This window comes from Paraphaeosphaeria sporulosa (genome assembly GCF_001642045.1).
Source record: "Paraphaeosphaeria sporulosa strain AP3s5-JAC2a unplaced genomic scaffold CC84scaffold_7, whole genome shotgun sequence".
Taxonomy (NCBI): domain Eukaryota; kingdom Fungi; phylum Ascomycota; class Dothideomycetes; order Pleosporales; family Didymosphaeriaceae; genus Paraphaeosphaeria; species Paraphaeosphaeria sporulosa.
The window spans coordinates 426,138-443,266 of NW_017253366.1; the positions used below are offsets into that span (position 1 = coordinate 426,138).

A 17,129-nucleotide genomic window follows, 5' to 3' on the forward strand; every position below is an offset into this window, starting at 1 on the left:
CGTGTTTTGGCTGCATCGCTCGCGCCTGGTCCCCTCCGGCATCTTGGCCCAAACAGGCTAGTTCATAACATTGCGCGGGCGGGCCAAACACGTCGGTCGTGCCAGCACCGTCCCGCAACACACGCGCACCAGACGATACGCGCCTGCCGTCCTTTCTCTTCTTTCTCTTCCTGTTTCTTTTGCTGTCCTGCCGACTGGCGACTTCGCGAGAATGGACTCGCAGGCGGATTTCGACGTCAACGAGGCGATCAAAAACTACGACAACGACCCCTTGGAAATAGCCACGCCGGATGCCTCGCGCGAGCTGCAGGACTTCGAGCATGAGCCGGAAAGGCTGGGGGAAGAGCTGCCACTGCTGAATGCCGAGCTGAATCCCATCGTCGACGCCATCGCAGGCAGCCCCGAGGCGATTCTTCGCAGCGCCAACTTCGATACCCTACAGTTTCTTCTCAAGTTCTCCGCCCACATACCCGCAGTCACGCTGGGCAAGGTCCTTGATCTCGTCGGATCTGCACTCGCGGCTCAAGTCGACGTTGTACACGCGGACATACAAGCGCAAGATCAGGATGCGCTTAAGCTGCACAAGACGCTCCTGGAGATGTACGGCTTTCTCCTGCGCTGGACCATATCGGCAGTCGAATCAAGAGAAGCACTGGAAAAGCCAACCGCGTCAGCGCCGGCAGCACGAGGTAAAAAGGGCGCCAAATCAAAGACTGCAAAAGATGGAGTTTGGGACGCGTCGGCCCAGCTTGAGGCAGCCTTAGATAGGATCAGCAAGGTGCTGCGACTGGAGCTGGGCCGCATATTTGTGACGACTTCGGAGCGAGACACCTTCATTGGCCTCTTGACGAAGCCGATCTACCACATATTGGAGAACTCGGAGAAGACGGGACGGATAAAAAACACCGCGATACGAAATCACAGCTTCAGGGTGTTGGCAATGGCGGTCAGAAATCACGGCCATGCATACAGTAAGCTGGGATCTCGTTACCCACGGCCATGCCCACGCTGACATGTTAACAGACGCTCAAATATCCATCACACAAGCCCTCTTCTTCTACAGTCATTTGTCAGAAGCAATGGCCGAGCTGCTACACATCGTCGCAAAAGAGTACAATTATCCGCAGCTTACGGAAGAGGTTCTCCGTGAAGTTAGTGACAAGGAGTTCAGCAGTACAGACAAGAAAGGACCAACCTCAGTCTCTGCCTTCCTCGTTAGGATCTCAGAGCTGCTTCCAGAAGTTGTCATGAAGCAAATGACGTCCCTTGCAAAGTTGGTCGATAACGAGTCGTACACCTTGCGTATGGCTATGATAGACGTGTGCGGACAGATGGTCATCATGATCAGCAAACTATCAGATGACGACCAACGTGGCGAAGTTGCAAAACCAAAGATGGACACTTTTCTGGACGAACTTGAGCAGCGGTTCTTGGACATTAACCCGTACTGTCGTGCTCGAGTGATGCAGGTCTATGTCAAGCTCTGCGATCTTGAGGCACGGTTGTCCAAGCGGCGGAAGAAAGCGGCAAAATATGCGGCACAAAGCTTGATGGATAAGAGCAGCAACGTGCGACGGAACGCAATCAAACTGATTTCAAAACTTGTGGAGACTCATCCCTTCACTGATGATGGGGGACTGCTCTCGAAGGAGAAGACCGAGCGGGAACTGGGCGACATTGATACTCGGATCAACGCATTGGTGCCAGCCGAACCTGAGAAGCCTGCGTCAGGAGAGCAGACACTGGACGAGGAAATGCTACAGGACGCAACCCAGGTAGAAAGTGCAGCTCCAGAGCAGCCCAAGCACCCAGACGACATGACCGAGGCAGAGAAAATCGCAATCATGAAGAAGCTAGCAGACGCTCAGGAGCTAGAACAACTGCAAACGCGAAGAAAGTACTACAACGAGAAGCTAAGATTCATCGAGGTAGTGGACGATGCAGCAGACGACGTCATGCAGCTTCTTTCTGCGAAGAACAAGAGCGAAGTTATCGAAGCGATGGATTTCTTCGTGAAGATCTACGCATACAAGATCCCCAACGCACGCAACGGCGTTCGGCGAATGCTCCGCCTCATCTGGACCAAAGGCAACAGCGATGAAGGAAAAGGCGTTCAGACTCACCTCATCGAATGCTACAAGGACTTATTCTTTGTTGCCAACCCCCTCTTTGACCGCGATCACTCTGACGATTACATCATGCACAATATGATCACCCTTACCTACGGCACTTCACCCGCGGAGCTCACTTCGCTCGAACAACTACTGAGCATGATGATGAAGCAAGGCATGATAAAAGAAACGGTCGTCCAGAAGTTGTGGGCTACTTATGCATATCAGAAGAAGGCGATCTCGCGCACCATGCGCCGCGGCGCCATCATCGTCCTGGGCATGCTCGCACTTGCCAAACCTGAGATTATAGTCAATGAGATGGAACTTTGTCTGCGCATCGGGCTTGGCGAGCTAGGTCGACGGGATCTCGCGCTTGCTCGTTATACCTGTATTGCCCTCCGCCGGATCAGCCCACCACCTGGAAAGCAGTCAGAATCTGGGCCAGCACAGGTCGCGAAGCTGCCAAACGACCACGCAGTCTTGGTGAAGCTCGCTACTATCTGCGAAATTGTCTCCGACGACAAAGAGTGGTTCGGTGTGGCAGAGCAAGCTATCAGCGCCATCTACGTTCTCTCGAAACATCCTGATGTCTTGTGTTCCGAAATTCTCCGACGGAAAATTAAACATGTGTTTGCGCCGCAAGCACCTTCTCGACCCACGTCTAGTGGATCAGGCGCCGAGGATGCCATGGATGTAGATGCACCTATGACGCCACCCCCTGACGAATCCTCACAACCAAAGAAGCAGAATCCTGCATTGGCGCTTTCTCAGCTACTGTTCATTGTCGGGCATATTGCCATCAAACAGATTGTTCACCTTGAGCTCTGCGAACTAGAGATCAAACGCCGCAAAGCTGAGAAAGGAACGAAGAAAGCACCCACTCCGCGGCAGTCCCTTGCGGCCGAGAATCCATCACCAGTCAAGAAGGGTCGTAAGAAGTCATCCGCCAAAGCCCAGACGCCAGCTGCCGAAGAAGTCGATGAGTTGGAGCTCATGGCTGGCCCATCAGAAGATGATATCACCGACCATATTGCACATATCCGGGAACGACAGCTTCTTTACGGCCCGGACTCGCTTCTTGCCAACTTTGGGCCGTTAGTGCGGGACATCTGCTTCAATAGCACATCGTACAACCACCCCACTTTGCTGGCCCAGGCGGCGCTCTGTCTAGCGAAGCTAATGTGTGTAAGCTCGGAGTACTGTGAGAAAAATTTGGAGTTGCTCTTAACCATGATGGAACGAAGCAAAGACCCTGTTGTGCGCAGCAACCTCGTCATCGCTTTAGCTGACATGGCCGTCTGCTTTAATCATCTCATCGACGAGAACGAGTCTCATCTGTACCGCCGTCTTAACGATGGCGATCCATCCGTCAAGCGAACATGTCTCATGACGCTCACCTTCCTTATCTTGGCTGGACAGGTCAAGGTCAAGAGCGAGCTCGCCAAGATGGCGAAGTGCATGGAAGACAGCGATGATAAGATCAAGGACATGGCGCGCATGTTCTTCACCGAGCTTGCGACTAAGGACAACGCTATCTACAACCAGTTCATCGATATGTTTAGTACGTTGAGCGCGGATACGGGTCTGAATGAGGATGCTTTTAAGAAGATCATCAAGACGCTGGCAGGGTATATTGAGAAGGTATGTAGTCGCATGTATTTTTCAACCCCGTGAAATGTAGCGGCACTGACTAGTAATAGGACAAACATGCCAAGGTGCTCTCAAAGAAGCTGGCAGAACGCTTGCCGAGGGCGGATAACGAGAAGGAATGGAACGATATCGCTTTCACCCTCGGCCAGCTGCAGCATAAGGACGAGGAGATTACGAAATTGGTCTCGGAGGGCTTCAAGGTTGTGCAGGCTTCGGCGTGATTGTATAGTGATGGGCATAATGAGGCGTCTGGGATGAGCATTTGGGCTTCATGATACCTTGGGCTTTGGGATGGAGGGTAATGGCGTTGAGTTGAATGATTGGGTGTTGATACGTGTGGTATGATATAGTAATGACATTCAGATTGTTGATCCGCATCTTTAGATCCTTTGGATCATAATGAACGGTCGTCTGACAACTGGCATGGATGTGACTGTAACTTTACATCTGGGCAGGGAGATATGCAGCCTGAGTTGCGAGACATAAACACCGGGACAACTTTGTTTAGTATATGCTACTTCTCTTGCGTAGTTGTGATGATGGCTTTTCGCAATGGGCCCGGTCCTCCTCAATGGAGGAGGGTAACGATGCGTTCGGTACGGCAGAGGGTGGAGACGATGTGTACGAGACAAGAAGCTGCATACCAAAACAGGATGGCACGCGTCAATTATCTTTGTGATGCAGATGTTTTGGCCCCTTTTCGATACATTCGAGGCTTGGGAGCGGGGATGCGGCAGGGAGCTGATTCGCGTATCCGTCAGACGGCTTGCTGTGCCGCAATCCTGCATGCAGACCGCGTAGGATCCGTATCCATTTTGCTATCAAAACGGTGTTACCGTAATGTTGTTTTCGTGGAACAGCTTTCTCGAGCGAGTTATGTTAGACATTTCAGCCAACTCATTCACCTCATCTATCCTCACCCACTACTTGACGTATTTGGGTGGAAAGCCCCGGGCGGCATGATAGGAAAGGGAATGCGACCTCTGGGAGCTGAACAACCGCTGGAACACCCCTGTGGAGTGGCTGGACGACCCTTGGTGTGGATAATTACCACCATGTATTGCTTTTGACCCCGGCTTCCCCTGCATATCTGGCCAATAGAGCCTTTTATCTTTTATCTCGAAAAAGGACTTCTCTCGAAACTTACTGCGGTACCTTTTGCCTACAAAACACTTGTGCACGGTATATCGAGCGTTGTTTGATCGCACGCCTTATTTTCAATTGAAGTCTCCAAGTATGGATGCGATCGCCAGTCTTCAGATGCTGAAGGACCGGTTGTTGGACCACAAATCAGAGGCGCCCATGCATTGCCTCTTCCTTTACGACAGTGGGAAGTACTGTACCTTCGATTGCTCAGAGTACCCAGGCGATCATCCGAGGATATTCAGTAAGGCAATCAAACGCCTGGCCAAGGAAATAAACGATGTTTCCAAGCCCGATTTTATTGATGTGTCGAGGGCTGTGTTCTTCTGTTACACTCATGATTTGAAGACACTTAAGACATATCGGAAACACCTCGAGGCGCTCTGGGACGACGCGTCAAGCGAGATGAGGAGTGAGCTTTGGAATGGGCTCCATAAGAGGATCCACAGCATCCCTCTACCAGCCACGCCACGACGCAATCGCCCTCGACCCGTGAACACCAACAGCGCTCCATCGAACATACCCTCCATAGATTCTCATAGCGAGGTTGGATGTATACCTTCAACTGTAGATATGGACATCGAGACTCCATCGCGCCCGCAGACCGCACAAGCTAAACTCAACACTGGTATAAGCTACTCGGATGATCGGACTACTCCGATCCCATTTCGGGGTTACGGTGGTGTGACTTGTAATGTAGATCCATTTGCCGTCAACCAAGACTCTGGAGATTCGGAGCCGCGAAGCTTGGGTCAAATGGATGAAGATGGGGGTCCCCTGGACTGCAGATCTACTACAGCTGCAAAAAGGGAATCTTTACCGCGTCAGGATAAGGAACCGCGGGCGCAGTGTGTGCAAGAGGACACACTTCCTATCGATGCTGGCGCTTCTGGTAATCCCGAAACGAAGCTGAATGAGAACCATGCACAGTTTACCAATCCAAATGCAGGATCAAGTGCAGATGCAAACACTCAGACTGGGTCCACATTCGAGATTGGCACGAGCATATTTGGCCACATTAACGCTTCGACCTCAAGCCAAGAATTCTCGTTCAGCTTCGAATTCAGCAAGCTCTCATTGGAATGTGAAACAAAGATTAGAAATGATCCTTCCTTGGTTCGGATCTCCGAAATGTCTAACGTAGCAGGAAATCGCAAGGGAATACAACCTCTCAACAACGTACTAGAGCATCCAGCGGAAAGGTCCTATCAAACCATATTTGAGAAGTTACAGATCCAGGACGACCGTGTCGATGGAAATGACACAAGAGCAACGAGAAGCCGTAGCCGGTCGCCAGCTCCGCCAAGGCAGACTGTGCAAGATGCTCAGGCTTCTGTGGGACTTCCCGTGAGTGAGCTTGAATCCGAAAAGATCCCTAGGTCCACTTCAGCCCGGAGAATATCCTCAGAGAAAACACCAAGATTGCCGGAGACAGGAAAAATCGACTCCGAGGCGCCGCTTTGTGGCACTGGACGATCACGGCACAACAAGCCGTCCTCAGCGGCTTCAGAAGTCCCGGATGCCCCGAGACCTCAGTCCTCATCCTCAAAAGATAGGGCCACGGATGAAGATAAGAGCAAAACCACGAAATCATCTCCTACCTGCAGCATCCCTTCTTTCACCCCGACAAAAAAAACCAGGCCTAATCATGGCAGTTCACCGCCCAAAAAGAGAGGGACACAGCCATTTGAGATCGCACTAAAGATAAAGAAGCTTCTCGCAAAGTCCCTGATGCAAACGAAGAAAACAGGTCTTGTCTATGTTATGGAAGCACCCAAATTCTTCTCCACCTTTGAACCAGCAGCCTCTGCAGATGAGCTGTGGTTGAAGATCGGCTTGACAACCGACTTGGACCAACGTCTTGAAAGGATAGAAGAACAATGTGGTATTGCTGAGATCAAAGCAATTGGCACTTCGGATTTGGGCTGTCCGATGGACCTCGCTGACAGGATCGAAAAGCTATGCCACGAGCAATTAGCACCTTTCCGCAGGCCTTTCAATTGTGGGTCTGGAAGATGTCCAACCGAACAGCATAGGGAGTGGTTTGCGGTTGAAAAGGACGTGGCAATACGTACGATGAAGCTGTGGAAGAACTTCATGGATCACAAGCCCTATGATGCCGATGGTAAGGCATTGAGTTACCCATGGAGACGTTCATTGGCGGATAAGGAGAAGTTTCGATTGTTGGAGGCGAACGGTCAAGAATCAGAGCGAGACTTGTTACACCGGTCGTTAGAGACATGGATCAAGGTGACGGCTGAGGAAGTAAGAAACCAACGCGTTGGACAGGATTTTTCATAGTTCTGAGGTCTTGATAATTATCGGACCCTACTTTGAGATTATTCAGTAGCAAATGGTTACATCTCGGGAACTTTGGAACCTTCGCATGATGATGGTGCGGTTAGCTTGATACCTTTCCAGCAGAACGTTGCTGGGGAATTGTCCATTACGGCCCCGTTACGGCTCAAGCCTCCTCTAGCATTCCAAGACGTAATTCCTACACTATTCGCTGGAGTACTGCAAAAGATCATAGACGGCGTCGACTTTAGCTTGCTATTTTCGATGATAAGCGGTGAGACTGCAGAATAACACCATCGAGAAGCATTTTTCTAGGCTTTTGGTAGGGCGGACCGAAACATATTCGCTGCTGGCGAAGCTGTAGCGTACCTAGGTAGTTGGAAGATTAACTTGGTGAGCTACAATGTGGTGGCCGTGGACGAGAATGGTGTTGATGATGAGCTGAAATACTTCCCGATAAGGATTCAATTGTGGGCTATCGTAAGAAGTGAATATGCTTTTGTGTGCTATAGGCTACACGATCCGCCGATGGCGCTCGTGAAAAGCTATCGGGAACAATTAATTTTGCTGATTGTTACACACGTATCAGCTGGTTGGGCCTCGTAAACGTCCGCATAGCCACAATATCCTGTGACTTTCGCTTCTTGCCCTGGTGACACGGACGAGTTGAGATTGGCAGATGGCTTCGTTAGACGCATCCATCCATGGTTGCTTCAAGTCACTCACAGCCCCATCCTGAAACAGAGGATGACTCAAGTGCCTCCTTTCGCTAGGAAACATATCTCCCAATGCTTCCCTCGGGACTGTGTCCAGTGGGTGACAGTGGTGGTCGACTACGACATCTTGGTAAATCGAGAAGACTAACAAATGCGGCCAAATTAGTGAGGATGCAGGAGATGCCATATCGTGATAATGATGTGTTACGAGCTTACCGGACGCAGGTAAACTGTCGGGCGCCCTTTGACATGACTTGGCCGCAATTCACGAATGGGGTAGACCGGTCAAAACAAAACTTGTATATCCGTGCGACACCGATTCACAACAAGGCTCCCGTGTTCTTGAGTAGGCTCAGCGCGCATCCAGTCTAGACGTGCGGGACAAGTGGAAATCGACAAATACCACAAAAAGTGCCCTCGGGCTGTTTGGGCTTCGTGGTGTCGAGTCGAGGCGATTGAACGTCTCTGTGATAGTCGATCGCTGTCTAGGTAACTTGAGTATAGATGAACGAATTCTGTCTGACCAACTCACGAGGCAAAATAGTTCGCAACGCCCGATGCACGAAAGCCTCGCGCATAACTCAAAACGACAGCACTTATGGAGAAGATGAAAATATAGCATTATACAGTAGTGAATAAAGACTCATCATCGAGGTATCGTACTGCGCATCCCGAGACCATCATGGAAGCCTAATGCCATCTCAAGATCTTTGTGTTTATTCATTCCAGGTAGTTCCAAGCCCAAGTTCCCATAACCCATCCAACTCCATTGCTCAAAGAAATCGAATTATCGTATTGTGACGGTCCTCATTTTCTCTTCCCTCACCATCGGCATGGCTCATCTACCTGATGATACCATCACCTTTGGTCGGTGGCGGACCCGGAGGCGGGGTGTACACGTCCTCTCCGCCCCTAGCGAGATGCGATTGCGGCGGCTGCTGCAGCTCGACGCCGTTGGCCTGGCCATAGGGGTAAGGCTGCTGACCATTGTTGCCGTAATAACCTTGGTTTGCGCCGGTGCCGTAATAGCTGCCTTGCTGGGGTTGCGGGGTGTATTGCGGCGGGGGCTGCGCGTAGTTGTTGTTGTTGTAGTAAGGCTGTGCGTTGCCGCCGGGGCGGTGGGCCCAGCCAGTGCCGTAGAAGGGTTGTCGGCCGGCCTTGCGGCGGCGGCGGGCGGTTATGCAGCTGAAGAAGGTCAGTCGTGTACTAGAAGGCATATCGAGTCGCTGTGAAGTAGAGCCTGGTAGTGCAGAATACGATGCAGTGACCGACTCTAGGATGTTGCAGGAGGGAATACACACCTGCACATGACGAAGAGGAGGAAGAAGCCGATGACGACGACAGCAAGGACGACCCAGCGGACCCAATCATTCCACCGGCTCGAACAGTTGTAGTATCGACCATATTGATCGCGACATCTAGCCATGTTGTGTTAGGTTTGTGGTGTACGGGAGAAGGTGTTGCGTTGGAGTAACAGAGGGTAGAATCCACTCAGTTGGGGCGTCGCAATATTATATCAAGTCGTGACGTGACTGAGCAGGGCCGTGAATGGGGAAGAAGGGCGCGCTCGGAGGCGCAGGTTATACGTACTCAGTATAGTACCTTGGAAGCAGCGTCGGCATCTTGGCTACGCGGACGCTTAAAGGTGCTAAGGAGGTGCAAGTGTGACGTTAGAGGTTCGAGAGGTGGACAAAGGCGGAGACAGCTGGGTATGACGGAGTTGATATGTCGCGGCGGGAGGGATCGCTGTGGCTGAGCCAACGCCAAGCCGCGTGGCGTGCCTGCCAACTTGATGCCGGATCAAGCGGCGCGTTTGCGAACAGCTCGGGCGGAGTTCTGTCCGCGAGGCGTCGTGTGAGCGTGACCTCCGCTGCGGCGAGCTTCTTACGACGCTGGCTTCGGTTGCCCTTTCCTGGTACTCACGACGGTATGTTGATGTGGAATTGTCATACGCAAGCAATCGAAATCACGGCTAATCAGCCTGGCCCCTGGAACGCTGCTTGAATTGAGCACCCGCGTATAGGCGCAAAATCCATGGTATAGCCTGACTATTACAGGCTAGATAAACAAGTCCTTGGACAGATCAGATGTTCTCCGTGTAGCTAGCGCGTGTCACAGCGGTCGTGAAAGACGCGACCGGCAAGAAGTGGCCGTGGTAGCTCTGACCCCCGGAGCTTTCCTGAAGAATAAACGAGTTCCTGTCTTTGGGATGTAGAGCCGCAATGAGAACATTCGGACACCGTCACACAAGCGCTCAGTGTATCTGGCATTGCCGCGCTGTAGCTGACTCTGCACGACTGGAGTTCGTCACATTGATCGCACGGCGACTTGCAGCAAATTCTACCGTGCCTTCCAAGACGTTCTAAACACCGAAAGCACGGCCGTAAAACCTGCGTAAGCTGGTCAAATTTTCCACGTAACCTAGCGCGGATGACAGCAGTCTTCAGCCTTACCGCAGACCCTCCTCTACGCCACATGCCCTTCTACCACACGCCCCGCGAAGTCCCGTGCTCAAGCATGACAATCGGCGTGTTCGCATGCGCTCCTACCTGCTAGCGTCCCCTGAAAGCAGAGCGTGCCTACGGCGTGTGATTGGCCGACGGGTGGGGGACGAGGACTGACATCCCTGGTTCCCACTAATGCATTGCCAACACATCAACGCTGGCAATTGTTTGAAAGGGAATTTCTGAAATAACTGCGTGCGAGCTGCCAGCTGTCCCGGCGCGCTGTTGGCTCCTTGCCGTCCTCTTTTTCGTTTCCCCAGCGTCTGCGAACGTGCGCACGAATGCGTGCAGGCGATTGTGCCTTTGCTTGCTGGCGTGGGCGTGTGATCCCCTGGACGGCGGACGCGCGACACAAGCTGCGATGGCTTGTAGCCCAACCTCCGGCGATTGAGCGCGGCCTGCAGCACGAGCTCGGATTTCAAGGACGCGAAAGACCACCGCTGTTGTATCCTGGGACTCCCATTGCCAGGTCTCCGGTGGCCGGCGCAAGTTTGCAAGAATGACTGAACTACTCAGCAACAGCAGGTCACGGCGCACGCCTCACTGCAAGTCACGAGGGCCCAATCCAAAAGAGAGGTTACCATTATGTTACCGACAATGTGCCAAAGGTGCCAAAGATGCCAGAACGTGCGTCTGCCACGGTCAACGCCGAACCTAGAAATTAAACATCGCCAAACCGTCCTATCCAACGCTTTTGCTGCTCGTAACGACATGATACCGCTCAAAGAACACAGACGATACACGATATGCCTATACTCGTAATCCTATCCACGCCCGCTTGAAATAGAAACATGCGCAACAAAATGTCACCGCTGTCGATGATGGAGTGAGAATGCGAGGAAACAAGAAAACGTGCCAACCGGAGAACGAGATGGCCATCGCTAGCCTGCAGACTAAACTGCCCGTCTTTCTTTCCGTCACGTCGTAAGAATCATTAAGTATGTCGTATAAAGCTGACGGCCGCATTCGCAAGAATGTCGGCGCATCAGGAGTCATGAAGCCGCCAATCCGTCCAAAGTCGAACGCCGCGTCGAGTCGGCACGTGGTCGCGAGACTATGTGCAGGTTACGTTCCAGTCCGAACAACCTTCGAACAACGTCTATCGGCTTGCGCGAGCGATCAACCACTGCAGGACAGCGTCGAGGTTGGTCTCTTCCTTCGCGCTGATACCGTAGCAGCTCACCTCGCGGTGCGACACGGCCTTCAAGTTCAGAGCGTCGATGAGCTCGTCTACGGAAAGCTTGTTAGGAAGATCGGACTTGTTGCCGAGGACCAGCAGGGGAATGCCCTCCAACGCGGGCTTCTCCAGCAAGAGCTTCAACTCTTCACGTGCTACCGGTAGAGCATCCCTGTCAGCCGAGTCGACGATGAATCTGAGGCGATGAGCGAAGTACCCTCGGCGGGCGAAGGGACTTACACCATCGCGTTCACGCCGCGACAATACCTCTCCCACATGGAACGGAACCGAGGCTGGCCTCCGAGATCCCAACTGTAATGACGATGGTGGTCAGCAGATATTCGGGCAACAGGGTAGTTTATCCTACATCCCAGAAGGATGGTTCGCACAGGCTTGGCGCTGCAAGAGACGGACGTGCGTGACCAGGACGCATATCGAAAGACACTTACCACTTCAGGGTTACATGGCCTTTCTGGACGCGCTTCATGTTGAAGCCCACAGTCGGGATGGAGCTAGGGCCAATTATCAGCGCAGGGACCAGTGAAGAGGGAGCTCATGGTTGCGCGACGCAGCCAGAACGAATACTGTCGAAACAGTGCCGGCGGCTTGCGTGACATGAGCAGATCTTGACGCACTCGACAGTGAATTCGCCGCCCTAGATGGCAGTCAGTCATTTCATCCTCATCGCATCGTCCTAGTCGCACGCGCATGTCCGAAACGGGAAGGGACTCACCGCCAAAACTCGCAGCAGCGATGTCTTGCCTGCGTTTTGCAGTCCGATCATGGTGATGTCCATCTCGGTGGCCCTGCACAGCGATGTCTGTCAGCAATCGGACTCGGCGTCGTCGGGCGCATATTGCTTTTTCGTCGATAGAAATTTGATCATGGGAGGGAGCAGATGGGCGCATGCCTAGCGCGCGAGCAGTGGAGGACGGCAGGTGATGAGAGGGCAATACACACCAGAACAGGCGCAAGAGCCAGTCGTAGATGCGGCGGAAGATGCTGGCCATGTCCGCGGTTGTCCTCGGGGAGGTTTGGCTGCGAGGTGATGTTGTCTGGCTGCGGACTGGCGCAGGTGCAGGACGGATGATGGGCGCTGGGTGGGAAAGCTACAGCAGGACTAGGAATCCTTGCGGGGCAGTCGTCTGGCGATCACAACGTGACCAAGGCGGCGGCGAGATAGAATGATAATGCACGAATTCGCAGCGCGCGTCTCAACAATTCATCCGTACAGTGAGGAAGCAGAGACGAGGCCGTGCCGCTTCCAAGAAGCAAGAAAGAAGCACTTGTGCGTCCCCAAGGCGAGCCGCTGCCAAGCGGCGTGTGACCGCAAGATGGAGAGCTCTCAGCGAGCACGGGCCCACGGGCCCGTTCGCTAGTGCGCTATCGATTGCAACTTCTGAAAAAGTTTCTGGAGGAAGGCACTGCGACTGAACGTCCACCGCATAGCACTTGCCTTTCCGTCCTGGGTGCCATGATACTGCAGCGTGCCTGCCATTGAACACCCAGCCCTCCTTTGCACCCGCGCCCGCCTCTCGCGCACTCCTAGCCATGGCGCCCGCGCCGACCAGCACCAAGTGGACGACCGAGTTCGACACGGCGCGCCGCCAGAAGCTTTTCCAGAACCCGCCCAAGGATTGCACCGCCTACCCGACGCTCGCGGCCGCTGTCGACCCTCACATCCACTCGTTCAACCAGATCTTTGCGAAGGGCGGCCATATCGATGAAGCCATCAAGGAGATTGGCACCAAGGTCTTCCTCGATGGCGACCCATATGCGCAGCCCGAGGACGTGGGCCGCCGCAACAGACTGAGCGTCAAGATCATGGACGTGTTCCTGGACAAATCGGTGCTGCCTCCGACCAACAAGGTTTCGATCAGCAACCGCAACATCCTCCCCGCCGAGTGCAGAGAGCGACATGTCAGTTACCGGGGGAAGCTGCGCGCGCGTGTGCACTACCGGATCAACAATGGAGACTGGTTGGAGACCGTGCGCGAGCTTGGACAGGTGCCCATAATGCTCAAGGTGAGATCCATCCACGCTCCCGGGACCCGCAGCATGCTAATTGCTCTCGTAACAGTCCAACCGGTGCCATCTTGAGAACATGACCCCCGCTCAGCTGTACAAGGCCAAGGAAGAAACGGAGGAATTTGGCGGATACTTCATCGTGAATGGCATCGAGAAGATCATCCGCATGCTAATCGTTCCCCGCCGCAATTACCCCATGGCCATCCAGCGTCCCTCGTACACGAACCGTGGACCTGGCTACTCCACTCTTGGCGTGGAGATTCGCAGCGTCCGCCCCGACCAGACGTCACAGACCAATGCACTCCACTACCTGAACGATGGCAACGTCAACTTGCGATTCTCATGGAGAAAGGCCGAATACCTCATCCCAGTCATCATGGTTCTCAAGGCACTAGTTGAGACGAACGACCGCGAGATTTTCGAAGGCATTGTTGGCACCGCAGACTCCGAGGGACTGGCCGAGAAGCAATTCGTGACCGATCGGGTGGAATTGCTTTTGCGCACTTACAAGGTTTATGGGTTACACTCCCGAGCCATGACCAGGGCTTACCTCGGTGAGAAGTTTAGGGTGGTTTTGCAGATTCCGGAGGACCTCAGCGATGAAGACGCGGGTACCGAGTTTTTGAGGAAGATCATCCTGCCACATCTGGGCGCCTACAACGTCAAAGAACAGAACGATGCCGACAAGTTCCGAATGCTGTTGTTCATGGTTCGCAAGCTATACTCGCTTGCTGAGGGTGAATGTGCAGTGGAAAATCCTGACGCTGTTCAGAACCAAGAAGTTCTCCTCGGTGGGCAGCTGTATGGAATGATCATCAAGGAAAAGATGGACGAGTGGCTGAACTCGATACGATTTCCCCTGCAGGAATGGGGACGCAAAAACGAATTCAAGCCATTCACCTCGAACGACTTCCAGAAAGACTTTTTGGGCAAAATTTTGAAGAGGGCGCAGGGTGAAGATGTTGGCCGCGCTATGGAATACTTCCTCTCGACCGGAAATCTCGTCAGTCCTACCGGTCTCGATCTGCAACAGACGGCGGGATTTTGTGTAGTTGCAGAAAAGCTCAACTTCTACCGATTCATCAGCCACTTCCGCATGGTGCATCGTGGCGCCTATTTCGCACAAATGAAGACGACCACGGTACGCAAATTGCTCCCGGAAAGCTGGGGCTTTCTGTGTCCGGTGCACACCCCTGATGGTGCGCCATGTGGATTGCTCAACCATTTTGCGCACAAGTGCAAGATAGCGACGAAAGGTCTGGATGTGTCAGCGATTCCACAGGTCGTTGCCCAGATGGGCGTATCGAGTAAAGCATCCGCATCTTTGGATGCAAGTGTGGTTGTACAACTTGACGGTCGCATTCTTGGTTTCTGCTCACCCAAGCAAGCCAAGGTCATCGCGGATACTCTTCGCTACTACAAGGTTGAAGGGACACACAATATACCGCTTGAGCTCGAAATTGGCTATATTCCCAACTCTAATGGCGGACAATATCCAGGAATCTTCATGTCATCGCAGTCCGCAAGGATGTACAGAGAGGTCAAATACCTGCCGCTCGACAAGCTGGACTACGTGGGACCGTTTGAGCAGCCCTACATGTCAATAGCGTGCACAGATCCTGAGGTCGTGTCCGGTGACTCCACGCACGTCGAATTCGACCCCACTAACATATTCTCCATTGTCGCGAACATGACCCCCTTCTCTGACTTCAACCAATCACCGAGGAACATGTACGAAGCCCTTTCCTCTGTTCATCATACGCAATGCTAACAAAGCAGGTACCAATGCCAGATGGGAAAACAAACGATGGGAACACCTGCAACCGCCCTGCGATACCGAACAGACAACAAGACCTACCGCTTACAGACTGGCCAAACACCGATCGTGCGACCACCACTCCACAACGAGTACGGATTCGACAACTTCCCCAACGGGACGAATGCTGTTGTGGCTGTCATCTCATACACCGGGTACGACATGGACGACGCTATGATTCTCAATAAATCGGCACATGAGCGTGGTTTTGGCCACGGCAGCATCTACAAGACTAAAATCTGCGACCTCGCGGAGGGCCAACGCAAGTCGAGATCTGCAAAGACAATGAACAGGCTTTTCGGGTTCGCGCCTGAGGGTGTCGTGAAGGCAAGTTGGAGAGAAACGCTCGATGATGACGGCTTGCCTAGAGTTGGCACCATGCTACGATCAGGCGACTATCTTGCTGCGTGGCACAACGTTTCGTACGATCAGACTCAAGATGACTACATCAACCTCGATGGCCAGACACAGTTTTTCAAATACAAAGAGGATGAGCTCGCCTTTGTCGAGGAAGTTCGTGTCATTGGATCAGAAACGGCTGCGGATCCATGCCAGAAGCTTAGCATCAAGCTACGTGTTCCCCGCTCTCCCGTCATCGGAGACAAGTTTTCCTCTCGCCACGGACAAAAGGGTGTCTGCTCGCAGAAATGGCCCGCCATCGACATGCCTTTCTCCGAATCTGGTATCCAACCCGATATCATCATCAACCCTCACGCATTCCCGTCACGAATGACGATCGGTATGTTTGTTGAGTCGCTTGCCGGTAAAGCCGGTGCGTTGCACGGCATAGCCCAGGATTCAACACCATTCCGCTTTGACGAGCAGAACACGGCGGTTGATCATTTCGGTCATCAGCTCATGAAGGCCGGTTACAATTATTATGGTAACGAGCCTATGTACAGTGGCATTACGGGTGAAGAGCTCGCTGCCGATATCTACATTGGTGTTGTATACTACCAGCGTCTCAGACACATGGTCAACGACAAGTACCAGGTTCGAACTACAGGTCCTGTCAACTCGTATACCGGGCAGCCCATCAAGGGTCGTAAAAAGGGCGGTGGTATCCGTGTCGGAGAGATGGAGCGCGATTCGCTGCTCGCCCATGGAACGGCATTCCTGCTGCAGGACCGCTTAATGAACTGCTCCGACTATACCAAAGCTACCCTCTGCCGCAGCTGCGGCTCCTTCCTCTCCACAACGCCAACGGTCAACGAATACCAGAGGAAGAACAGCAAGGTATTTCAGGTCCGGTGTAGGCGTTGCGCTAAGTTGGCTGACAGCGCCGCGCCCAAAACCGAGGTGTGGTCTGATGGCCAAGGTCTCAGATATCAGGGCGGTGACGATGTCACAACTGTGGCAGTGCCGGGTGTGCTGAAATATCTTGATGTGGAGCTGGCGAGCATGGGCATCAGACTTAAGTTCGAGGTCAACCCTTGAGCTTAGATACTGGTACAGAAGGTGGCTGTGGCATTGCATGGAACGGCGTTTTCTTCTTGAACGGCAGTGTAAAAGTGGGTCATTTAGCGGCATCGCGGCGTTAGATGACATATGAAATATGCTTGAATAAGGAATTTTCCATTTTCTGATCTTTCCTCTAAACACAGTGACGTACACTTCTGCCTGATCGCTCAGGTTTTGTATCTGTATCGGGCATTCAAACGTGACGACACTCGTGGATGTACCTTT

The 17,129-nt window shown here is 52.9% G+C and overlaps 6 protein-coding genes across 6 annotated transcripts; 4 read left to right on the top strand and 2 right to left on the bottom strand.

The window, feature by feature from the left end:
* Positions 1-1,089: 1,089 nt before the first annotated feature.
* On the top strand, positions 1,090-4,138 carry CC84DRAFT_1165774 (ARM repeat-containing protein). The gene is made up of 2 exons (XM_018178794.1): positions 1,090-3,752; positions 3,812-4,138. Exons 1-2 carry the CDS (start codon positions 1,395-1,397, stop codon positions 3,980-3,982), a joined length of 2,529 nt encoding a protein of 842 aa, XP_018033911.1. The 5' UTR covers positions 1,090-1,394; the 3' UTR covers positions 3,983-4,138.
* On the top strand, positions 4,103-4,914 carry CC84DRAFT_857739 (uncharacterized protein). Its single transcript, XM_018187642.1, has one exon. It carries the CDS (start codon positions 4,223-4,225, stop codon positions 4,829-4,831), a length of 609 nt encoding a protein of 202 aa, XP_018033912.1. The 5' UTR covers positions 4,103-4,222; the 3' UTR covers positions 4,832-4,914.
* An 83-nt stretch (positions 4,915-4,997) lies between these two features.
* On the top strand, positions 4,998-8,290 carry CC84DRAFT_1177547 (uncharacterized protein; the record flags this gene model as incomplete). Its single annotated transcript, XM_018180289.1, has 4 exons — positions 4,998-7,169; positions 7,326-7,476; positions 7,576-7,682; positions 7,976-8,290. 4 exons carry the CDS (start codon positions 4,998-5,000, stop codon positions 8,288-8,290), a joined length of 2,745 nt encoding a protein of 914 aa, XP_018033913.1.
* A 470-nt stretch (positions 8,291-8,760) lies between these two features.
* On the bottom strand, positions 8,761-9,344 carry CC84DRAFT_1177548 (uncharacterized protein; the record flags this gene model as incomplete). Its single annotated transcript, XM_018180290.1, has 2 exons — positions 8,761-9,103; positions 9,220-9,344. The coding sequence occupies 2 exons, from the start codon at positions 9,342-9,344 to the stop codon at positions 8,761-8,763; spliced, it is 468 nt and encodes a 155-aa protein (XP_018033914.1).
* Positions 9,345-11,521: 2,177 nt separating this feature from the next.
* CC84DRAFT_1096471 (P-loop containing nucleoside triphosphate hydrolase protein) lies at positions 11,522-12,609 on the bottom strand (the record flags this gene model as incomplete). The annotated part of the gene is made up of 6 exons (XM_018174670.1): positions 11,522-11,795; positions 11,840-11,911; positions 12,049-12,111; positions 12,235-12,254; positions 12,333-12,405; positions 12,560-12,609. 6 exons carry the CDS (start codon positions 12,607-12,609, stop codon positions 11,522-11,524), a joined length of 552 nt encoding a protein of 183 aa, XP_018033915.1.
* Positions 12,610-12,898: 289 nt separating this feature from the next.
* On the top strand, positions 12,899-17,004 carry CC84DRAFT_1206903 (beta and beta-prime subunits of DNA dependent RNA-polymerase). Its single transcript, XM_018182066.1, has 3 exons — positions 12,899-13,624; positions 13,680-15,358; positions 15,407-17,004. The coding sequence occupies exons 1-3, from the start codon at positions 13,151-13,153 to the stop codon at positions 16,878-16,880; spliced, it is 3,627 nt and encodes a 1,208-aa protein (XP_018033916.1). The 5' UTR covers positions 12,899-13,150; the 3' UTR covers positions 16,881-17,004.
* The last annotated feature ends 125 nt before the right edge of the window (positions 17,005-17,129 follow it).